The sequence below is a fragment of the Cornus florida genome, unplaced genomic scaffold (genome assembly GCF_030987335.1).
Source record: "Cornus florida cultivar Cherokee Brave unplaced genomic scaffold, ASM3098733v1 CherokeeBrave_3.0.0_Hap2_Chr04, whole genome shotgun sequence".
In the NCBI taxonomy this organism is placed as follows: domain Eukaryota; kingdom Viridiplantae; phylum Streptophyta; class Magnoliopsida; order Cornales; family Cornaceae; genus Cornus; species Cornus florida.
The window spans coordinates 37,562,485-37,582,247 of record NW_026775574.1 but is presented as its reverse complement, the minus strand read 5'-3'; the positions used below and the strand labels follow the sequence as shown (position 1 = coordinate 37,582,247).

The following is a 19,763-nucleotide window of genomic DNA, read 5'->3' as shown; positions in this document are numbered from 1 at the left end:
ATTGAAGGGTGGAGCCGCCTCCACTCACCCAGCCTCTATTTTTCCTTCTCTGCTTCTTCTGTTTGCCTTCTTCGCTTCCGGCGAAGTTTCAATCCTCTGTCCCACTTTTGCTAAAGATTTTTAAGGTTCAATTTAAGTCCTAACAATCCTAGAAACTTCTCCAATTCCAGTACGAATTACTTGATAAAAGCTTAAACCATGATTGAAACAGTTTATGCTTCCTCTGTTTGTCTTCTTCACTTCCAGCGAAGTTCAACCCTTTGCTCCAGAATTTTTTTAAAGTTCTTAGAGTTCAATTAAGAACTTTAAAGGCTCCTCAAATTTCAACAAGCATTGCTTGACAAAAATTTAAAACCGAAACAAAACAGTTTATGCAAGAACCACAGTTTCAGTTACAAGAACGTAAAACAGTTTACAGCCTAATCTAACATGCATAAACGTCCGTTTTAAAAGTTTAATTAGATTCCTGGAGACTATATAGAATGCACAGAACACAAGTTTACAGGAAGGAGATAGAATGAAACTTTCCTTCGGTTTCAGATTTGAAACCTAAACCACCGTCTCTGAGTTCCAACAACCCCAAGATTGTTCTCCTCCTCTGATCACTGTTCCCCTCCTTTGTTGCCTCTTGGTTCTACCCACAAGAAACTCCCGTTACTTATTCCTTGAGCCTCTCTGTTTCCCCTCAAGTTTCTCTCTCTTTTCCTCCCAAATCCTTCTCTGAATCTCTTTGCCTCACAGTACGTGATAGGGTTCTCTAACCCTAGCAGACAAAACCAAGAATATATATATACGGCTAAACCCTAAGTCGAATTATACAGTATATATATATAAGTTTTCACTAAACCCTAATTCTAAACCCCACTTGAAATATAAGTCGGCGAAACTATCTTCATACAAGAAAACCTTAAACCTAAACTAAACATACGACCACATAAAATCTAAACCAATTAAGTAATACAAGCCATTTAAATAAAACACGTCAATTAAAACACCACTTAATCAAATAATTAATTTAAATAACAATTAACCAATTAATCAAAAATATACAATTAAACAATTAAGTTAAAATAAATCATTTAAACACATAGCCATATAATCAAATTTAAATGCACATAAAACAAATAATCAAATGATCAATTAAAATAATCAATTAAACACATAGCCAGATAATTACATTTAAATGCACATAAAACAAATAATCAAATAATCAATTAAATAGCACCTAAAACAATTAAATAAATTCCAATTATATCATTTTGGAAATTAGGGTATTACAGAGGTGCCTGGTCCGCTCCGGCTGCAAGGGATTACCCTATCCCGAACGCCTTTGGCGAGTGTTCTGTCTCTTCATATAAAAAGTTCAAAACCCATGCAAGTGATTGCCCCTGTGAAACTTACATTCCTCGTTTTTACACTTTTCTATGCCATTCCCTGCGTATCCCTTAGAACGAATTGAGCTACGGTATTTGTAGGTATAAGATCAATTACGTTCAGGAATACATTCTGAGCAACGTTCCTTCTTGTTCAGATCTACTTATTTCAGAAAACCTTACTGATATTTCGGCCTTCGGCAGCACAATGAGTCAACTCAAGATCCCTTCCTTCAGCAAGAAGAAAGATCCTCCTAGGACCGTTGCTGCTGTTGCAACAGCTTCTTCTCCAGCCTTGGCATCCTCTTCTGCCACTACTTCCAGCATCACTCCGAACGTGGTAGCTGCTAATCCGATCTCTAGCACTCCATCTTCCAATCTGAATGCAACCTCTCAAGTCAACAATCCTTCTGCCTCTGCCACCGCGTTCGTTCAAGATAAAGAGCGAGGGAAGAGGCCTCAGCCTGACAGTGAACCCAGTCCTGATGACATTCCTCTATCAAGGAGAGTTCGGACTTCCGGGCTGAGGGGCCCATGCCTCCTGGCCACCCAGTGTTATTAAAAGCGCGCCTAGGCGCAAGGTACAGGCGCAGCTTTTACGCCTCATGCTAGCCCAGGCGCAGCGATTTTCACTAGGCGCGCGCCTGGTCTGCGCCTTGGATGGTTTAAGAGGTGCGCTTCATATATTCTATGGTCCTTTTATAATTTGTTTGGCTGTTTCCTTTTATGTATTACGTGTACCATGTGTTTGCTTTTTTACTTTATATTATTATATATATATAGTTACAGCTTTTGAAAACTGAAAGTACGAAATGGAAACTTTAAGTACAAAATGGAAATTTGTCTTTTTGTGACTTGTGAGGCAACCCAATGTCTCCCACTAGTCAACAAAACAAATCAATCTATAGTAAAAGCTGCAGCAGAAATATAGACGTGAGGGAGTGGGAAAGAGAAAGAAAGAAAGAAAGAAAGAAGAGAAGAGAGGGCTATCAGTTGCTTCAATCCGACGAAGATGAAGCCGGAATCACCGAATCAACCTACCAGGTCAGTTTAGTAATTTTTTTTCCTCCTCCTCCTCTTCTCTTCTCCTCTTCGCTCTCTCTCTCTCTCTCTTCATTTGCTTATTCTCTAATCTCTATATCTCGCTATTTTTTTTTTTTTTTGGTCTCTTTTTTTCTTCTTCTTCTCTATATCTCTGGTTTTCTTCTTTCTTTTTCTAGGTCTCTGGTAGACTAGTATATTTTTTTTTTCTTCTATCTTTTTCTCGATCTCTGTTTTTGTTCTTATGGGTCTCTATTTTTTTTTTTTTTTCCTTCTATCTTTTTCTCCGTCTCTATTTCTGTTCTTCTGGGTCTCTTTTTTTCTTCCTCCTCTCTATGTATCTGGTTTTGTGTTTTTTTCGGTCTCTTTCTTTTTATGGGTCTCTTTTATTTTTTTTTCTTCTATCTTATTCTCCATCTATGTTTTTGTTCTTCTGGGTCTATATATATATATATTTTTCTCTCTAGCTTGTATTTTTTTTTTGTTGTATTTTTTTCTCGCTGTATTTTTTTTTTTTCCTCTGGCCTGTATTTTTTTTTTTCTCGTTGTATTTTTTTTCTCGCTATATTTATTTATTTATTTTTTTCTCTCTGGCCTGTATTTTTTTTCTTCCTTGTATTTTTTCTCTTACTGTATTTTTTTATTTATTTTTTGTCTCTCTGGCCTATATTTTTTTTCTTCGTTGTATTGTTTTTCTCGCTGTATTTTTTTTCTCCTTTCTTCTTTAAGGCTGCCTGTCTCTTCTTTTTTTTTTTTTTTTTTTTTTTTTGTTGTTGTGTTCTGTTTTTTCTTCTTTTGAATGCAATTTACTAAATTTTGCTACATGCTGTATGCTAGATTATTTAAATTTTGAATGCATCTTTCTGAATGGTATTTGCTGAAAGTGTGAATGTTGTTTACTGAATTTAACTTGGTCCGTCACTCCATTGACTCCATTCTATTTAGTGTTTTTATTATTGGATGTTCATTGTTTAATTGTGTTATTTTTGTTAAGAATTATTGTTTTAAAATTTTACTTGTGCGCCTCACATCACTCAGGCTCGCGCCTCGCCGTGCGCCTCGCGCCTAGGCTCCAAGGGACCTCTAGTGCCTCGATGTGCCTTGGGCTTTTAATAACCATGAGGCCACCTACTCCTTCTGGGTCCGGCACAACCTCTGCCTCAGGCGTTGTTCCATGGACTCCTCGATTCATCCGAGCGGATGGATTGGCCGTAAAATCAAATGAAACCATGTTCGTGGATGGCTCAAACGCTATGGCATATTACAAGAACTTGTGGTCCTCCAAGGACATTGAGGTGGCCAAAGGTTTATCTCAAAAGGAGATATTCAACCGTTTTCCTCTGGCTGCAATGGAGGTAATTTTCTATCCCTCAACCATTTAATTTGAGACTGTCTTCACACTTTAATTCCTATGAATATACGCTCGGCTTAAGTAGTATTCGTGCATTGCCCTACAAACCTTGTTCGGCATGATGACCATGCAGAAACAGATTGAGTTGTGCAATGCTAAGGTGCGCAAGTTTGCCAGCAGTCTTGACATGGCCAATAAGGAGAACAAAATTATTAGCACCAAGAACGCTGAACTGATGGTTCAGCTTAATAAAGTTGAGAATGAAAGGGATGCTCTGAAGAACGATGTAGACTCCCTTCAAGATGAGAGGGACGGTCTGCAGATTGAGAAGAGTGTCTGGCAGACCGAGCGTGAGACGGTCAGGGCTGAGAAGGAAGAACTTCAACATTTGCTGGGTGTCGAACAAGCTGCGCAAATGGACTTTGAAAAAAGAGCCTTGGATGAACGCCACGCCTTGCTCGGCATCATTGGCAAAGTGAATACTGGAATGCTGGCCCTTCATACTCGCTTCTCCAGGATCAGGACCCTCAAGTATGCCCAAGGGTACCGAAAAGGTTACACCGAACGTCTTCCAGCTGAAGGTCAGACCAGCTCCTCTCCAGATGAGGTTGATAAGGAGCTAAATATCAATCCCTTAGGAGTCTATGTTAACCCAGACTTCACTCCTGCCGGCATATCTTTGACGAATGTCAAGAGATCGCTTCCTCTAGGGTCATCCCTATTCCCTCCAATGCTCAGCCTTTGGACGTTCCTCCTTTGTCCACCATGGTTCCTTCTGCAACTGCTATTGAGGATGGAGCTTAGCAGAACGAATCAGTTATTCAGTTTGACTCTCCTCGTGTAGATGGGACAACCAATGATGGCGAAGAAGCTGCTCAGCGCAGCCAAGAAGCTGATGGAGCGGATGCCACTAGCTAAGATCCTTTTGATGTCTCAACTTTTTCCTCTGTATTCATTTCATCTGTATACTTCATCTTTGTAACCTTAAAGTTCATCATGAATGAAATGAATGATTTTTTATTGAATCCTGTCCAAGTTTTTTTATTTATTTATAACCTCTTACTGCCTTTGTCTGTACTTCAGCAATAGCAATTGATTTCATTTTTTGGCAAGTTTTTGGCGTTCGGCTCATAGTGCCAGCTACCACTTACTTTGCTAAGTGATTGGCACTCGGTTAGAATGCCACTTGCCACTTTCACTTTTTATTTTTGGCAAGTTTTTGGCGTTCGGCTCATAGTGCCAGCTACCACTTACTTTGCTAAGATAAAGCTTAATTAGCTTTCTGAAAAGAAGTATCATTTTTTATAGATTCTTCAAGGAATTTTATACATTCGCAAGTACACAACTGAAAATGAATCATTACTCGAAATACAACTTAATCTTCTATTGGTAATACCTTTTTAAAGATGTAGCGTTTCATGGCTTGTTCACCAACCTTCCTGCCATGGTCTCCAGAACGTATGCCCCCTTTCCTATGACTTCTGCAATTCTGTATGGGCCTTCCCATGGTGACATCATCTTTTTTACCATCCCCACCTTCCTTTTCAGAACCAGATCACCAGGGGCGAAGCCTCTATGCTTCACCTTTTTGTTGTGGCTATTAGTGAGGGTCTGCTGATAGGACGCGAGCCTTACTGCCACGGCATCTCTTTTCTCCTCTAATATATCAAGGTTAAACTTCAGCATACTATCATTCTGTTTTTGATTCCACGATAAGCTTCGGATAATTGGAACTAAGTGTTCGACCGGTATAACTGCCTCAGTGCCGTACACTATGGCAAATGGGCTTTCCCCGATCGGCCGTCTCGGGGTTGTTCAGTAAACCCACAAGACGTTCGGAAGTTCGTCTAACCATTTTCCTTTTTGATCCTCTAGCTTCTTCTTGATGTAAACAAAGATTGTTCTGTGTGTGACCTTAGCCTGACCATTTGCCTGTGGATGGCTAACTGCTGCCAACTTTTGGTTAATTCCATATTCTTCGAACAACTCCCTTACTTGCTTGCTATCAAGATTAGTTCGATTGTCCATGACGATCAACCTTAGAACACCAAAGCGGCAAATAATATTGCTCCAGATAAAGCGTCTCACATGAGTTTGGGTCACACTAGGATACGGCTCTACTTCTACCCACTTAGTAAAGTAATCTGTTGCTAGCAAAACGTATTTGTTCTAAAACCTCGCGGTCGGCAGAGGACCAACCACATCCATCCCCTATTGCGCGAAAAGCCATGGTGTGGCCATTACGTGTAAGTCCTCAGGTGGTTGGTGGATCAGTGGTCTAAACCTCTGGCATTTATCACACCTTCTAGAAAATTCTTCTACATCCTGCGACATGTTCGGCCAAAAATATCCTTGTGTCATTGCTCTGTGCGCCAAAGATCTCCCCCCTGAATGATTTCCACATACACTTTCATGAATAGTTCGCAGTATCTACCGAGCTTCAGTGGGGGTGACATACTTCAAGTATGGTCCGGAAAAAGATCTTCTGTACAACTGGTTATGCACTATGGCGTACTTTGCAGCATTCGATTTGATTTTCCTTGCTTCGTCTCTTTGTTCAGGCAAAACACCATCCCGTATATAAGTTATGATCGGATCTATCCAACTTAGCTCGTATGGGATGACATTCACTTGCCAAGGATCTAAGCCTGATGGTTCCCCAAAGATAGATGGCTAACACAATACACCCACTGGAATCACCCTCACTAGTGTTTCTCCAGAACTTGACGCACTGCACGCTAATCGATCGGCATCTTCTTTATGCTCTCTCAGCAACTGGATGAACTCAATTTTATCAAAGTCTTTAGCCTCGCGGATAACGGCAGAATGGTATGCTTCCATTGTTTCATCTTTGGTTCCGTACTCTCCGTTCACCTGCCGAATAATCAGCTATGAATCACTAAAAGCGACTAAGTTACTGACCTTCAGCTCTTTAGCTAACTTTAGTCCAATCAGCAATGTTTCATATTTTACCTCATTGTTGGTGGCTCTGAATTCAAGTCTGAGCGCCTGACTTAGGGATGTGCCTTCTGGCGTCTGCAATTTGATCCCTATGGCTACCCCCATCTGATTCGAGGAGCCATCTACAAAGAGCTTCCATGAGCAACCCCGAGGGTCCTCCTTTGAATCTTCCGTATCACATTCCAGCAAGAAATCAGCCACTGCTTGCCCTTTAATAGCCGTTCTGGGTTCGTATGTTGTGTCAAACGAGCTTAGCTCTATGGCCCATTTTGTCATCCTCCCTGACAAATCTGGCTTATACAAGATTACCCTTATCGGAAAGGTGGTTAGAACAATGATAGGATGGGACTCAAAGTAATGCCTGAGCTTCCTTTTTGCATTGCCTAGCTAGAGTATCACTCGTTCAGCTTTTGAATATCTCCGTTCAGGCTCGGTCATCGTTTTGCTGACATAGAACACTGGATATTGTTTTCCTTCTTTACAACGGATCAGAATGGCGCTTTTCGCGATACTGGACCCTACAAGATACACGAAAAGCTTCTCTCCTGACTCAGGAGCAAATAGGACCGGAGGACTCCGCATATATTCTTTTAAACTGGTTAGCGCCTGTCGTTGCTCATCCCCCCAGGCCTGCCTCATATGGCCTCGTATTGTTTCAAAAAATGGCTTGCAGCGATCTGACAACTTAGAGTTGAACCGACTTAGCGCGGCTATCCGACCTGTGAGGGCTTGTACTTCTTTGATTGTCTTTGGTTCAGCATTTTTGATCAGAGCTTTTGCTTGAGTTGGGCTAGCCTTAATTCCTCTATGATTGACCACGTGCCCCAAAAATTGGCCAGAACTTACGCCGAATGAGCATTTGGTTGGATTAAGCTTCATTCCATAGCTCCTCAACACCCCAAATACATCCCGCAAATGCTCCAGATGGTCAACTTTCTTCTTACTCTTCACCACCATATCATCAATGTATGCTTCCACAATCTTCCCCATCTGATTTTTGAAAATCTTGTTGACCAGCCTTTGATAGGTAGCTCATGCGTTCTTTAGTCTGAACGGCATGACTTTATAGAAGTAGGTTCCTTGTTCAGTAACAAAAGAAGTTTTCTCTTTATCATTCGGGTCTATGGGGATTTGATTATAACCTGAGTAAGCATCCAGGAAGGTCAACCGTTCATATCCAGTAGTGGCATCCACCATTTGATCAATCTTCGGCAAAGGCAAGCTATCCTTCGGGCAGGCTTTGTTTAGATTGGTGAAGTCAATACACACTCGCCATTTCCCATTCTTCTTCTTCACAACAACGACATTTGAGAGCCAGTCCGGGTACTGCTCCTCTCTGATGAATCCTGCATCAAGCAACCGATCAATCTCTTCTGCTATGATTTAATTACGCTATAGGGTGAATCTTCTCTGCTTCTGCCTTACAGGTTTTGCATTCAGATTTACATTTAGGGAATGATAAGACACAAAAGGACTAATTCCTGGCATGTCTGAATGACTCCATGCAAACACATCTGCGTTCTGAGACAAGAAGTCAATCAACTTCTGTTTCTCCCCCTCAGCAAGTTTAGTTCCCACTCTTGTGGTTCGGTCTGGTTTATCATAGTCAATCTATACGTCAACAAGAGGTTCTTCGGTCAAGACCAAAGGTTCATCCTCTCCACTCTTATTAAGAGGAGGCTCCTGTAATTGCTATTTTGGGCTCGTAGATCGGATAGGAGCTTTTCCTTTTTCGGCAGACTTTAAGGTGACAGAATAACATTCTTTGGCTGCAACCTGGTTCCCATGAATATCTATCACTTTTGTTCCGTCTGGTCCCAGGCACCTCATCACTTGGTGCAGAGTTGATGGAACACCTTGAACTCTGTGAATCCACCCTCTTCCCATCAGAAGGTTGTAAGATGGATGGATTTCAATGACCACAAAGCTCTTAGTCAGAACTCTTTCTGCGGCTTGCACTGTTACTTCTACCATGCCAATGGGGTCCACCCATTTTCCATCAAATCCTAGCAATGGATTCCCGGTTGGCTTAAGCTCCTCTGGTTTGATCTCGAACCGATCGAACGTAACTCTTGGCATGACGTTTGCACTGCTCCTAGGATCAATCAGAACTCTACGTACTAAACATTCCGCCACTGTTAAGCTGACAACTAATGGATCTTCGTATGGCGTCTGAACGGGCAACAGATCCATTCTTTTGAACTTTATCTACGTTGACACATTCTGCTGGTGCAAAGCATTCACACTTCCTATCCTCCTCTTTATTTGTACTTGGCAAAGGCGAGTCCTGAGCAATTCATCTGACTCCTCGCTCGGCTTAGGTCGACCGTGAATTGCGTTTATTATCTAAACTGGTTGTGCGTTATGGGAGCTCGGCTTTTGACTCCTCTTCACTTGCTCTACCGGTCGGTTCTGCTCTATCGCCAGCCCTTGAATATATCCTATAAACTCTCCTCTTGCTATCAACATCTCCACCTGCCTCCTTAAGTTCCTGCATTCATTAGTCTGATGACCAAAATCACTATGAAAAGCACAATGTTTAGATTGATCCCTCTGCTCGAAAGGTTATCTAATTGGCAAGGGAGAGCGAAACTTATCTTTATTTTCTTGATACAGCCTTGCGAGAGTAACTTTTAGTGGAGTGATCAGCTCTTCTTTTCTAGGTCTCTTCTCTGCCTTCCAGGAGGTCTGTCGCTGTGGTGGAGCCTCTTTTTGACGGATCTTGGCTTTGGTCTTCTCCTCCGTTGATATTATGGAGGTTTTCCGAGCGTTAACTGCTTCTTCCTCCTTCAGACGCATAAATCAGTCGGCTCTTTCATTCAACTCATCCATAGTCTTCGGTGTGTTCACCACCAGGCTTGTGTGAAATGGTGTACCACGATTCATTGCTAGCTTGAATGCTTGAACCGCTTTGGAAGGATGGCACTCAATCACCATGCTCTTAGTAAGGTTGAACCTAGTAAGAAAAGCTTGGAGACGCTCATCTTCACGCTGCTTCATTATGAACAGACTCGAGATATCCTTGGCCGGGCGCTTATTCACATAGTATTGGCTTATGAATCGATCGCACAAGCTTCGAAAATAGGTATGGAGAATTTCCGTCGGATCAATCGGATGGAGAATTCAGATCGGTCGTTCCGTCGAACAAAATGAAAATAGGCATGGAGAATTTCCTCGGACTCGGAGCATTCAGGATCTCATCAGTGAAAGGCGAATCAACTGTTCGTGCTGCTGATCGGAGGGCCTCATTCTCCCTTTGGAACCTTGTAACAATTCTTTGATCTGCAGATCTTCGCTCTGAACTTCCATAATCATACGTGGCCATTGAAGGCCGGTAAGGCGGATCGAGCGATCTTTCCTCCGTTGACTCCTTCTGCCAGAGCGGTGTAGCTTTATGCTGACCAAACTCCACAGCTTCTTCTCGATTGTGCCTTTCTTGATATGGATCAAAAGTTATGGCTTCGTTCCACCTGATCTGTTCGCGCTGTGGATCCAAGTGAATTGATCCCTCACGCGGCAAGCATTTGGCGGCAAATCATCTGGCCTGACCTCCTCGCAGCGAAGATCATGTGATTGTTCCTTTCTTGCTCGCCTTGGTGTGCAACATCGGGTTGTATACCTCCCTCGCCTGCTAGAAGTGGTCGCGGAATCGCCGGAACTTCTTGACGCTACATTCCAACTCTCAACTCTGCATTCTCTCTTCTGAGAGCTTTGATCATGTTCGTCAACTCATCAAGCTTCGTCTGCTGGTCATTTGCCTGTAAATCGGTATTCTCACTTCCAATCATGGTTCCTGATCGTAGCAGAGTCATTAACTGCAAAATCTTGATCAGATCTGACCTCTGCTCACACAAATACACCAGATCTGATTCTGAGATAGCTGAATTCCGATTTCTTCAAACTGGATCGGAATCCTTCTCACTGTGAATTCAGCATATCTAGCTGTGCGAGCCAGATCACGACTACACAGATCTAACTCCAAAGATCAACTAAACAAAAAATTCTACTGAGTCCAGATCAGGATCTCGCAGATTAGAGTCTCGCTGATCTGAATTCAACCTTCAGAAATCAAACTTTTACTTGACGAATGAATTTTGATTGAGTCAATCTTCATCGTTTCCCACAGACGGCGCCATTGAAGATGCAAGAAATTTCTTTCCCTATCCTTTTTACAGAATTTCATTACATTTCAAGAATCATCCCCCCTTTCCCTCTCTTTTCCGTCTATTTATAGATGGTTACAAGTGTTCTAGGAGCTTCCTAACTAACTTCTCCTGTTGGGCTCTCATTATTGGGCCTTTTTCTTCTTGGGCTTGGCTTTATTTTACAGATCCTCATTTTTGGGCCTGCTTTAAATGAATTCGGTATGGACCGAGGTCAACTACCCGGTCCATTACTCTTCACACGGGTCACACCCAGCCCATGCCGTCTTTGGCATCCTCAATTGTTTATACACGGTTACAAGTGTTCTAGGAGCTTCCTAACTGACTTCTCCTGCTGGGCTCTCATTGTCGGGCCTTTTTCTTCTTGGGCTTGGCTTTATTTTACAGATCCTTATTTTTTGGCCTGCTTTAAATGAATTCGGTATGGACCGAGGTCAACTACCCAGTCCATTACTCTTCACGCGGGTCACACCCGGCCCATGCCGTCTTTGGCATCCTCATGAATAGTCGGCTATTTCTGGACATCCTGTTCGAGCCTTTCGAAGAAGTGAAGAAGGAGCTCCTCCTCGTTCCGACTGTTCGTCAAGCGTCGCTTGCTCGCCAAAAGTACTCCAATGAGGTCGAGGCAGCCATCAACGAATAGATCAGATGCGTTCTGTTTTGCTCTCTCTCTATTTATTTATGTATATATGCATGTGTTTATATGGCCATTTCTGCTGGTTATTGAAAATGATATTTGTGTCTCTGTTTTGGAGAGCGACTAGAGCTAGTTTATTTGGGATTCCGTATTTTTTTGTTCATTCCGTTTGGCTGATGAGAAAATTGTGAAAAGTACAAGTTATAAAATTTTTGTATTTGGGGAAAGTACAAGTTACAAAATATTTGTGGACCCATGATTAATGAGGATGCATACAAGATATATTTTATAAAATCATATATGTGTTGAATCTTGTACAGAGCTATTATATGTATAGAATTTTCTTATTTCTAACTTATAATATGATTAATGAGGATACATGCAAGAAATTTTTTTATCTGTACAGCAAGTGTTAATAAATGATTTTGTATTCCTTCCCTTTGGTTGATGGTAAAATGAAAATACAAGTAACAAACTTCTTACATTGTTTATGCTTTTTTGTAAATGTAAAAATTTATTCAAATACGCAATTATATTTGGTAGGCTGAGATGGCTAGAGTTTTCTGTTTTATACATCAGCGTCATCATCATCCTTGCCTTTATCCTATAGAGATGGGCTCTTTTTCCATTCCTTCTACTATACACCATGTCTTTTTTTTCTTTTCTCTTTTTCATAGTTAATTATACACCATGTCTGTAGTTTGATATGACATCAAGGTATACAAATCAACCTAGAATCAAGGTGGTTGATTTATATCTTTACAATGTCCATTCTTAAATTTAGATTTTTCAAATAGTTCTTAATTACTTCATCCAATGTGAGTTTTGGTCGGCCTCTTTGTCACTTACCTTCTATACAAACAACTCTTTCTCTTTTTATCATTTATAAATGATAAATGTTATACCTAGTGTTCCCCTCACTCGTTTCCTATCATCCAACGTAGCATTCTCATTTCTGCTACATGAATACGTTGTATTTGTGTCTTTCTCAACGCCCAACACTCCCGCTCCCTACATCATTGCCACCTGGTAACAGTTCTATAGAATTTTCCTTTTAGTTTATTTGGTACTCCTTTGTCACAAAGGATACCACTAGCTTGCCTCCATTTTGCCCATTTGGCTCCAATCCGATTTTCTATCTCCCCATCTATCTCCCCATCTTTTTGTAGTATTGATCCTAGGTGCCGGAAATAGTTCTTTTGAGTAATTATTTGGTCTTGAAGTATGATATTTATATTGTCATCGATTTCTACTTCATCAAATTTACATGCCATATATTCAGTTTTAGTTTTACTTATTCTTAGGCCCCTTGACTCTAATGCTTTTCATCATTTTTCTAATTTTGTTGCTAAGGCTTCCTTAGATTTATCTATTAGGACTATGTCATCCGCAAATAACATATACCATCACCATGGGATGTTTCCTTGAATATCTTTCGTTTTTTCGGCTAATTTTATCGCAAATAAGCATGGACTCAACACCAATCCTTGGTGTAGTCCCACCTTTATAGGGAAATCACTAGTTTTCCCGTATATAGTGTCAACTCCAGTCAAGTTCTCACTATACATGTCTTGAATAGATTTATAAGTTTTATAGGTACTTGTTTTCTTTGTAGAGCCCACCAAATTTTGTCCCTTGGCACTCTATCATATGCCTTCTCCAAATCTATGAAAACCATACGCAAGTCTTTTTTTTTGCCCCTATGCTCTCCTATAAGTTGTCTTGTCAAATATATGGCTTCTATAGTGGATCTACCCGGCACAAATCCGAATTGGTTATCGGATGCCTGATTATACTTTCCCATAATTTCATTGTGTGACTCATTAATTTAATTCATTTATACTTTCCACAATTTTGTATATCATCTTTATTCTTATAGATTGGTACTATTGTGTTTTTCTTCCACCCACTTGGCATCATATTTTTTTCTCATAAAATTTTGTTAAACAACTTTGTTAACCGTACAATGCATATCTTACCTAAAATTCTCCAAGCCCCTATATGTATATTATCCGGTCCTACAGCTTTCTCCGGTTCTGCTTTATTCATATCCCAAATACTGAAGAAATTTAAGCTTTAAACTGGTACTTCTTTTCTTTTGGCATGTTTTCGCAAAAAACAAAAAGATTCATGCTTGAAGCTCCTGGTGTTTTTTCTCTGTTTTCATTTCCTCTATTTATTTCTTGTACAGATTCATTTTCTAGATATACTGTATTGATATGTTTACAGACACAATATTCTTCCATACTTGTTCTTAAGCAGTGTCTGTTTGCTCTTTTCTTAATGTAAAATTGACTTCTTGTGTTTTCTCTCTCTTAATTATAGTGACATTACATCCCTTATTCTTCATTCCCCGTAATGTTTATGTTTTCCATATATTTATAATCTTCTAATATCTCTATTTGATGAATGACAGTGTGGAATACAATGTCTCCTATGTGTATCACGCCATGTATGCCTACTTTGACAGGGACAATGTTGCTCTCAAAGGCCTTGCTAAGTAATCTCTTGGATCCCAAAAGACCTATCATTTTTGTTGGTGTTATATATGTTTGTGCTGATTTGATTTGTTTGACTACAAATAGGTTTTTCAAGGAATCTAGTCAGGAAGAAAGGCAGCATGCTGAGAAATTTATGGAATATCAGGTTTTTGCTAAAATATGGTTTCTCTTTCCTCCTTTCTCAAAAGTTCCAATTAGTTTCAGAGTTGGTAATTACTTGTGCTTTTACTTTGTATTCTAATTTTTTTTAAAACCTTTTTTGTCATTCAGAATAAAAGAGGAGGAAAAGTGAAGCTACAGTCTATGCTCATGCCCGTGTCTGACTTTGATCACATTGAGAAGGGAGATGCATTGTATGGTATGTTTGAGTAGCCACTTTACTGCGTTACAGATAAATGTACATGCCTTGCTGAAAAATTATGTGCAATTACTATATGGTCATCACCCCATGGCTTTTTTTAAACTTGGTGTACATGAAAATGTGTTTGTGGGACTTTGTACCTTCTTAAAAGGCACACTTGTTCTAAGATGTTATTCATATGCATTTGATGTCAACAGCATTGCATGTGTTATCAGGTATTCAGGTGTATTGCACTGATGTACATCTATAATGATATTTGCTCAAGTAGCAACCTCATTTGGCTGCTATTGTTTTGTCTGGGAGTTGACACAAGATGCATTTTTTCATTGCAATTTCATGCATGTCTACCATCTTACTTAGGCCTCGTTTGGCATAGCTTTTACTTTCGCTTTTATACATAAGAAAAAGAGAAGCGAAAGAGGTCACTTCTACTTAACTTAAGCGTACTGTTTGGTAATTATGTTTTAGAAGAGCTTTCCATGACAAATAATTTTTTCGTGTGCGTTTGGCAAAACATTTGTCAAAACTTTTTTACTAATGAATTTACACTTCTGCCCTTAAATTTAATTAACTATTGTCCAGGAACTACCTATCTTTTTCTAACATTGTCCCAATGAATCAATTTTTAATTCCTGATCCTTGAGAGGGAGAACAAGCCCTCCAAACCAAAAGTATAGGATAACAAGGCCAAAAAAATCCCATAATAGCAGTATTTAACATATCTATCAAGCAGCAGTATACTTCATATTCTAATCATGCAAATTCACACGCACTTATAATATATATATATGTATATATATATATACACACACACACACACTTCTTCATTCTATGGAGTTATGCATTTGATCTCACCAAAGGAATAAATTGACATAATTACAATAAGCAATTGCATAGCCCACCAAAATATCAAAAGAATTAATTTTACCAAATAAAATAAAGCAACTGAATATTTATATATATTAATCAAGCTATAAGCAATAGATTAGCAATTTTATATGAAAACGGAGCTTGATTTCTTAAATCAAAGCATTTTAAAATGCATTTCAGATTAGAAATTTAGAAACAATGGACTGTGAGAGAACGATTTTTATTGTTAAATTCACTAAACGAATGAACCCATCATAGATGTTGAGATTTATAAAGTTCATAGAAGAATCAACCAAAAGTTTTAGGGAATTAGAATGTTTTTTGAAAAATAAAACCAACAACCTAGAAAGAGAGCAAATAATAGAGATGAGGATGAAAAACCTAATTTGAGCCAGAGAGGCATATTTGCAGCGAGAGGGTTAGAAGAAGAACGATGACATTGTGGGATACAACTGGAAATTTATTTTTTTCCTTTGAATCACAAGGGGCACGCTTGGTAATATGAAAAGTTCATTAAAACCCCAAAACAGCTTCCCGCATCTCTTCCTACAAAAGCTGGTCCAACCCAGCTTCGTCTAAACGCTCTTCTAGAGGCCCAAAGCTCTTCTACAAAATCATCCAAACACTACAAAAATCAGTTTTTTGACTCTGAAAGCCTAAAGTGGCTTTTCAAAAGCCAATGCAAACAGGGCCTTAATCTTTGTTATGCCTATGAAGTGTTCAAAGTCTTATCTTTAACACAATGATCCCGTACATGGGAGGAGTGTAAAAAGTTTCTGCGTGTGTGTAAATATATGTATATATATATATATTAGGATTTTAAAGTTTCCCCATCCAATGCCACCCAATCAAATATGGCCCTAAGCTTTCTGCTTTGCCTATCCTCTCATAGAAGTTGTAAAAGTAAAAAAAGACATGAATTTTAAAAACATGGTCTGCTCATAGAACTGTCCAAGTTAATCTAATATCAAAATTGCAACAATATTAGCAATCCACACAAAGAAAGATCCTTTAAAGGCAATTTAAAGGATGACATAACTCCTTACTGAATGCTTCTATCAGGTAACCAGTCTAACACAGAGAAACTATATATAAAAGATCTCATGAAAACATCCACAGAATCCAACCTCAATTCTGTCAATTCTGAAGATCTCTAAGAACTACAGTACTTTGTTCTCCAAGAAAGAACCTGACATTAGCAGATACACGTGCCCTTCCCTCCAAGGCAGTTCTAAAAAGATTCAGAAGTATAACATATTGTGCCAAATCATACCCTATGGCAATCATTCGCTTAACATTGCATTCTCTTTTGGTTTTTCTTTTTAAAGGGGCAAGTGTTACTAATATAAATACCCAAGTTGCACTTCCTTTAAGAGTTTCAACTTTTAGAGCAGTTGATTGTTAACATGGTATGGCAAATAGGTCCAATGTTATAATCCATGGCACCTTCCTTACAATTAGTATTTCTATTTCTCTCACTTGTGAAGGAGAGTTTGACCACACACGAGGAGGTGTATTTTATGATATAATTATTTTAGCTATATATACTCTTATCAGTTTAAGCTTTAAGAGCAATTAGTCATTAACAATAAGTAAACATTGAATAAACACAGATGATACACATATTTGACTTTATGATTTTATAAATAATGTAAAAATGTAGATAACGTTGTTCTGCATCGATGAACATATTTACAATAATCTTGACTTCATGTACGCATGTGTCTTAAGTGTCTTGCACTTATATTAGATGACAGTAATAATAAATCAATGGAAAAATAAAGGTTCAAATCTTGTGAAGGGCTGTCTAAAGCACTTTGGGTTATTTCTCCAATCACTAAGAGAATGAGCTTGGCTTTGCTAGTGTTATTGAACTTTTTTGAAGTCACATGCCTGTTTTATCATTGACATGGTACTAAAATTTTGCCATTTTTATTCAGCAATGGAACTTGTGTTGTCCCTGGAAAAGTTAACAAATGAGAAACTTCTGAATTTACACAAGGTAAAAAGGTTTATCTTCTCATTTTTAAGTCTTCCTTTTCCATTTTCCTTTTCACTGTGGAGGATATGTGTACTTTTTTTTTAATTGGTTATTCTGTGTCTCAAACACCATGTTTTCTTTAACCAATATGTTTTAAGCTGGTATTATGGATACACCATTTGCATACTGGCAATGTTCTTCTAATATATTATCTTTCTTGAATATATTACAGATAGCTGATCAGAACAACGATGTGCAGCTAGTTGATTTTATTGAGAGCGAGTTCTTGGTAGAGCAGGTGGAGAACTGCTCTCTCTCTCTCTCTCTCTCTCTCTCTCCCCCCCCCCCAAAAAAAAAAAAATTTCCTCTTTTTTTTTCCTTTTTATTTTTTTTATTTTATAATTTTCCTTTTGTACGTTTTCTTAATAATTTTATTTAAACCTAAATGTTTGTAAGTGGGACTTCAGAGATTTCTTGTGGAAGCATCCAAGCAAATAATTTGGGTAATTTGTTCCTTCCTTCGCAGCTAATTTTTTTTTCTGGAGTTAGGTTGAAGCCATCAGAATATGTTGCTCAGCTGCGAAGGGTTGGCAAAGGCCACGGTAATCCTTCATCCCCTTGCCATCCAATTTTCTTCATCCTATTTTCCTTGGCATTAATTTTCATCAATCCTTAATACACTGGTAAATTCTTTCGTTCATATTTTGACAACTCATCTTCTTGACACTAAAGTTTGCTTTGCGGCTGTCAATTTGCAGGTGCTTGGCACTTCGACCAGATGCTCCTTAATGATGTGGTTGCTGCATGATTTAGAAATCCAGCCATTGTTTGTTCGATATGTTTTCAAATATGAGCGTCATGGATTTGTTAGTTGGCAAAACTTAGCTCCATCCTTGCAATCATTTTTAAGGTTGGAGCATTATAGTTGTTTGTTTGAGTGAAGTATTTTGATGTTAGACGGTTATTGGCTGGCTTGTTTTTCTCCAAGAAGCTGAGCAAAATTCATGAGACTGTTTTAGCAAACTAATTATCTATGAAAAAGTTTCTGCTGTGTGCTCTTGTGCTTGGAAATCAAATCACGTTTATTAATTGTTTGCGTGCTCCTATTATATCTGAAGCAGACTTAGCAAGATGAGATCATATGCCATGAGAAGGTAAATCGTGAGACAAGAGAACACCCAGCACCCAGCGAACTTTGTACAGGAAGCACTGTACCGTTGGAGCTAGTAATCAGCAACTGCTGATGAGGACTCATAATGTCCACAACATTCAATAGATTGGTGCAGTTTAAGCAATTGCGCTGTTTAATACAACAAAATACATCGGTCTCTAGCAAAAACTTTTTGTTGTGTGTTTTTTTGTTTGCCTTTTTCTTTCCCCTTTTCTTTCTATTGCAGAAAATGAGACTGAACAATGGGGGCCAAAAGGCGCACAAGCAGAAAAAGTAGCGAGACGACACAACCAACTCTAAAGAAAAGCAAACACCATAAGAGGGATAGCAGCAGGCAAAAGCTTGCGGTCAGCTGCAGAGAAGCAGATGGCTAGTCAGGACGCTTCCTAGGAGGCCTGATCACTGTGCTGGGAAGGGACCATAAAGCTGCAATGACTCTACTGGCTTTGCAATCTTTGAAGGATACAAAGGTAAGCTTGAGTCAAATGTGATTCATGATATCCTTGATCAGAACCTGAGGGGTCCTCGATTTGTTTCTAAAAGTTTTATTATTCCTCTCCCTCCAAATGCCATACACAACCTGTACAAAAAAAGCTTATTGGAGAGAATCTAGGACTACCATCCCAGTTTGAAGAAAGCCAAAGAATGAGGTTCTTCCGGTCTTTGGAAGGGGGTGAAAGCTGCAGTGAGCTAAAAAGTGTTTCCAAATCTAACTATACTGGAACTGACGAACACCTGAAAAATAAGGGAGTGGGTCAGGCCCACATGCAAGTCCTATCTTACTTCGATCCATACAGAAATCCGATACGCAGATACATCCTAAATAGCTCAACAATATCTAGAGTAGTCCATATATGTATATATAGTACACACTATAGGACGTTCACTAGTCTAATAGGTCTGTTTCAACCTGAGTAGAGATACCATGCAAATCGCACATAATGTGGTCATGTGTACCTAAACCTACCAGGGAACAACAGCTATGTCCAGTTATCCATCCTAGGTGATATACGCACCCTAACCATGGTCCTAAGATTCAAGATCATACCATGTCACCATATCATAAATATATAAAGTCCGTATACTCTTAATATAAAATATCATCCATCTATATAGTGATCTGATATATGTATAACAAATCTTCCAGAAACCAAAGTAGGTCATTCAATTATTTTATTGACATGACTCAAATATGAGATGGACTTAACCTTAATGGTTAATCCATATCTCAATCCAGATTAGGTAGGACTTAGTGTTTGAACTAATCCATACCTAGTATGCCACCGCCCCATATTGGTGCATACAATCTTCCAACTAACATAGTTGACAAAAACAATAGTAGATATTCATCAA

The 19,763-nt window shown here is 39.1% G+C and overlaps 1 protein-coding gene across 3 annotated transcripts; it reads left to right on the top strand.

The window, feature by feature from the left end:
• The first annotated feature begins 11,429 nt into the window (after positions 1 to 11,429).
• On the top strand, positions 11,430 to 18,315 carry LOC132303156 (ferritin-3, chloroplastic-like). Of its 3 annotated transcripts, none has more exons than XM_059800300.1 (8): positions 11,430 to 11,508; positions 13,943 to 14,026; positions 14,112 to 14,172; positions 14,298 to 14,385; positions 17,199 to 17,260; positions 17,472 to 17,537; positions 17,766 to 17,841; positions 17,998 to 18,315. In XM_059800300.1, exons 1-8 carry the CDS (start codon positions 11,504 to 11,506, stop codon positions 18,045 to 18,047), a joined length of 492 nt encoding a protein of 163 aa, XP_059656283.1. In that variant the 5' UTR covers positions 11,430 to 11,503; the 3' UTR covers positions 18,048 to 18,315. The 3 variants fall into 3 exon arrangements, with proteins under 3 accessions (XP_059656283.1, XP_059656284.1, XP_059656282.1); XM_059800301.1 differs by having other exon boundaries at positions 11,430 to 11,541; positions 17,789 to 17,841; XM_059800299.1 differs by having other exon boundaries at positions 11,430 to 11,541.
• Positions 18,316 to 19,763: the final 1,448 nt, after the last annotated feature.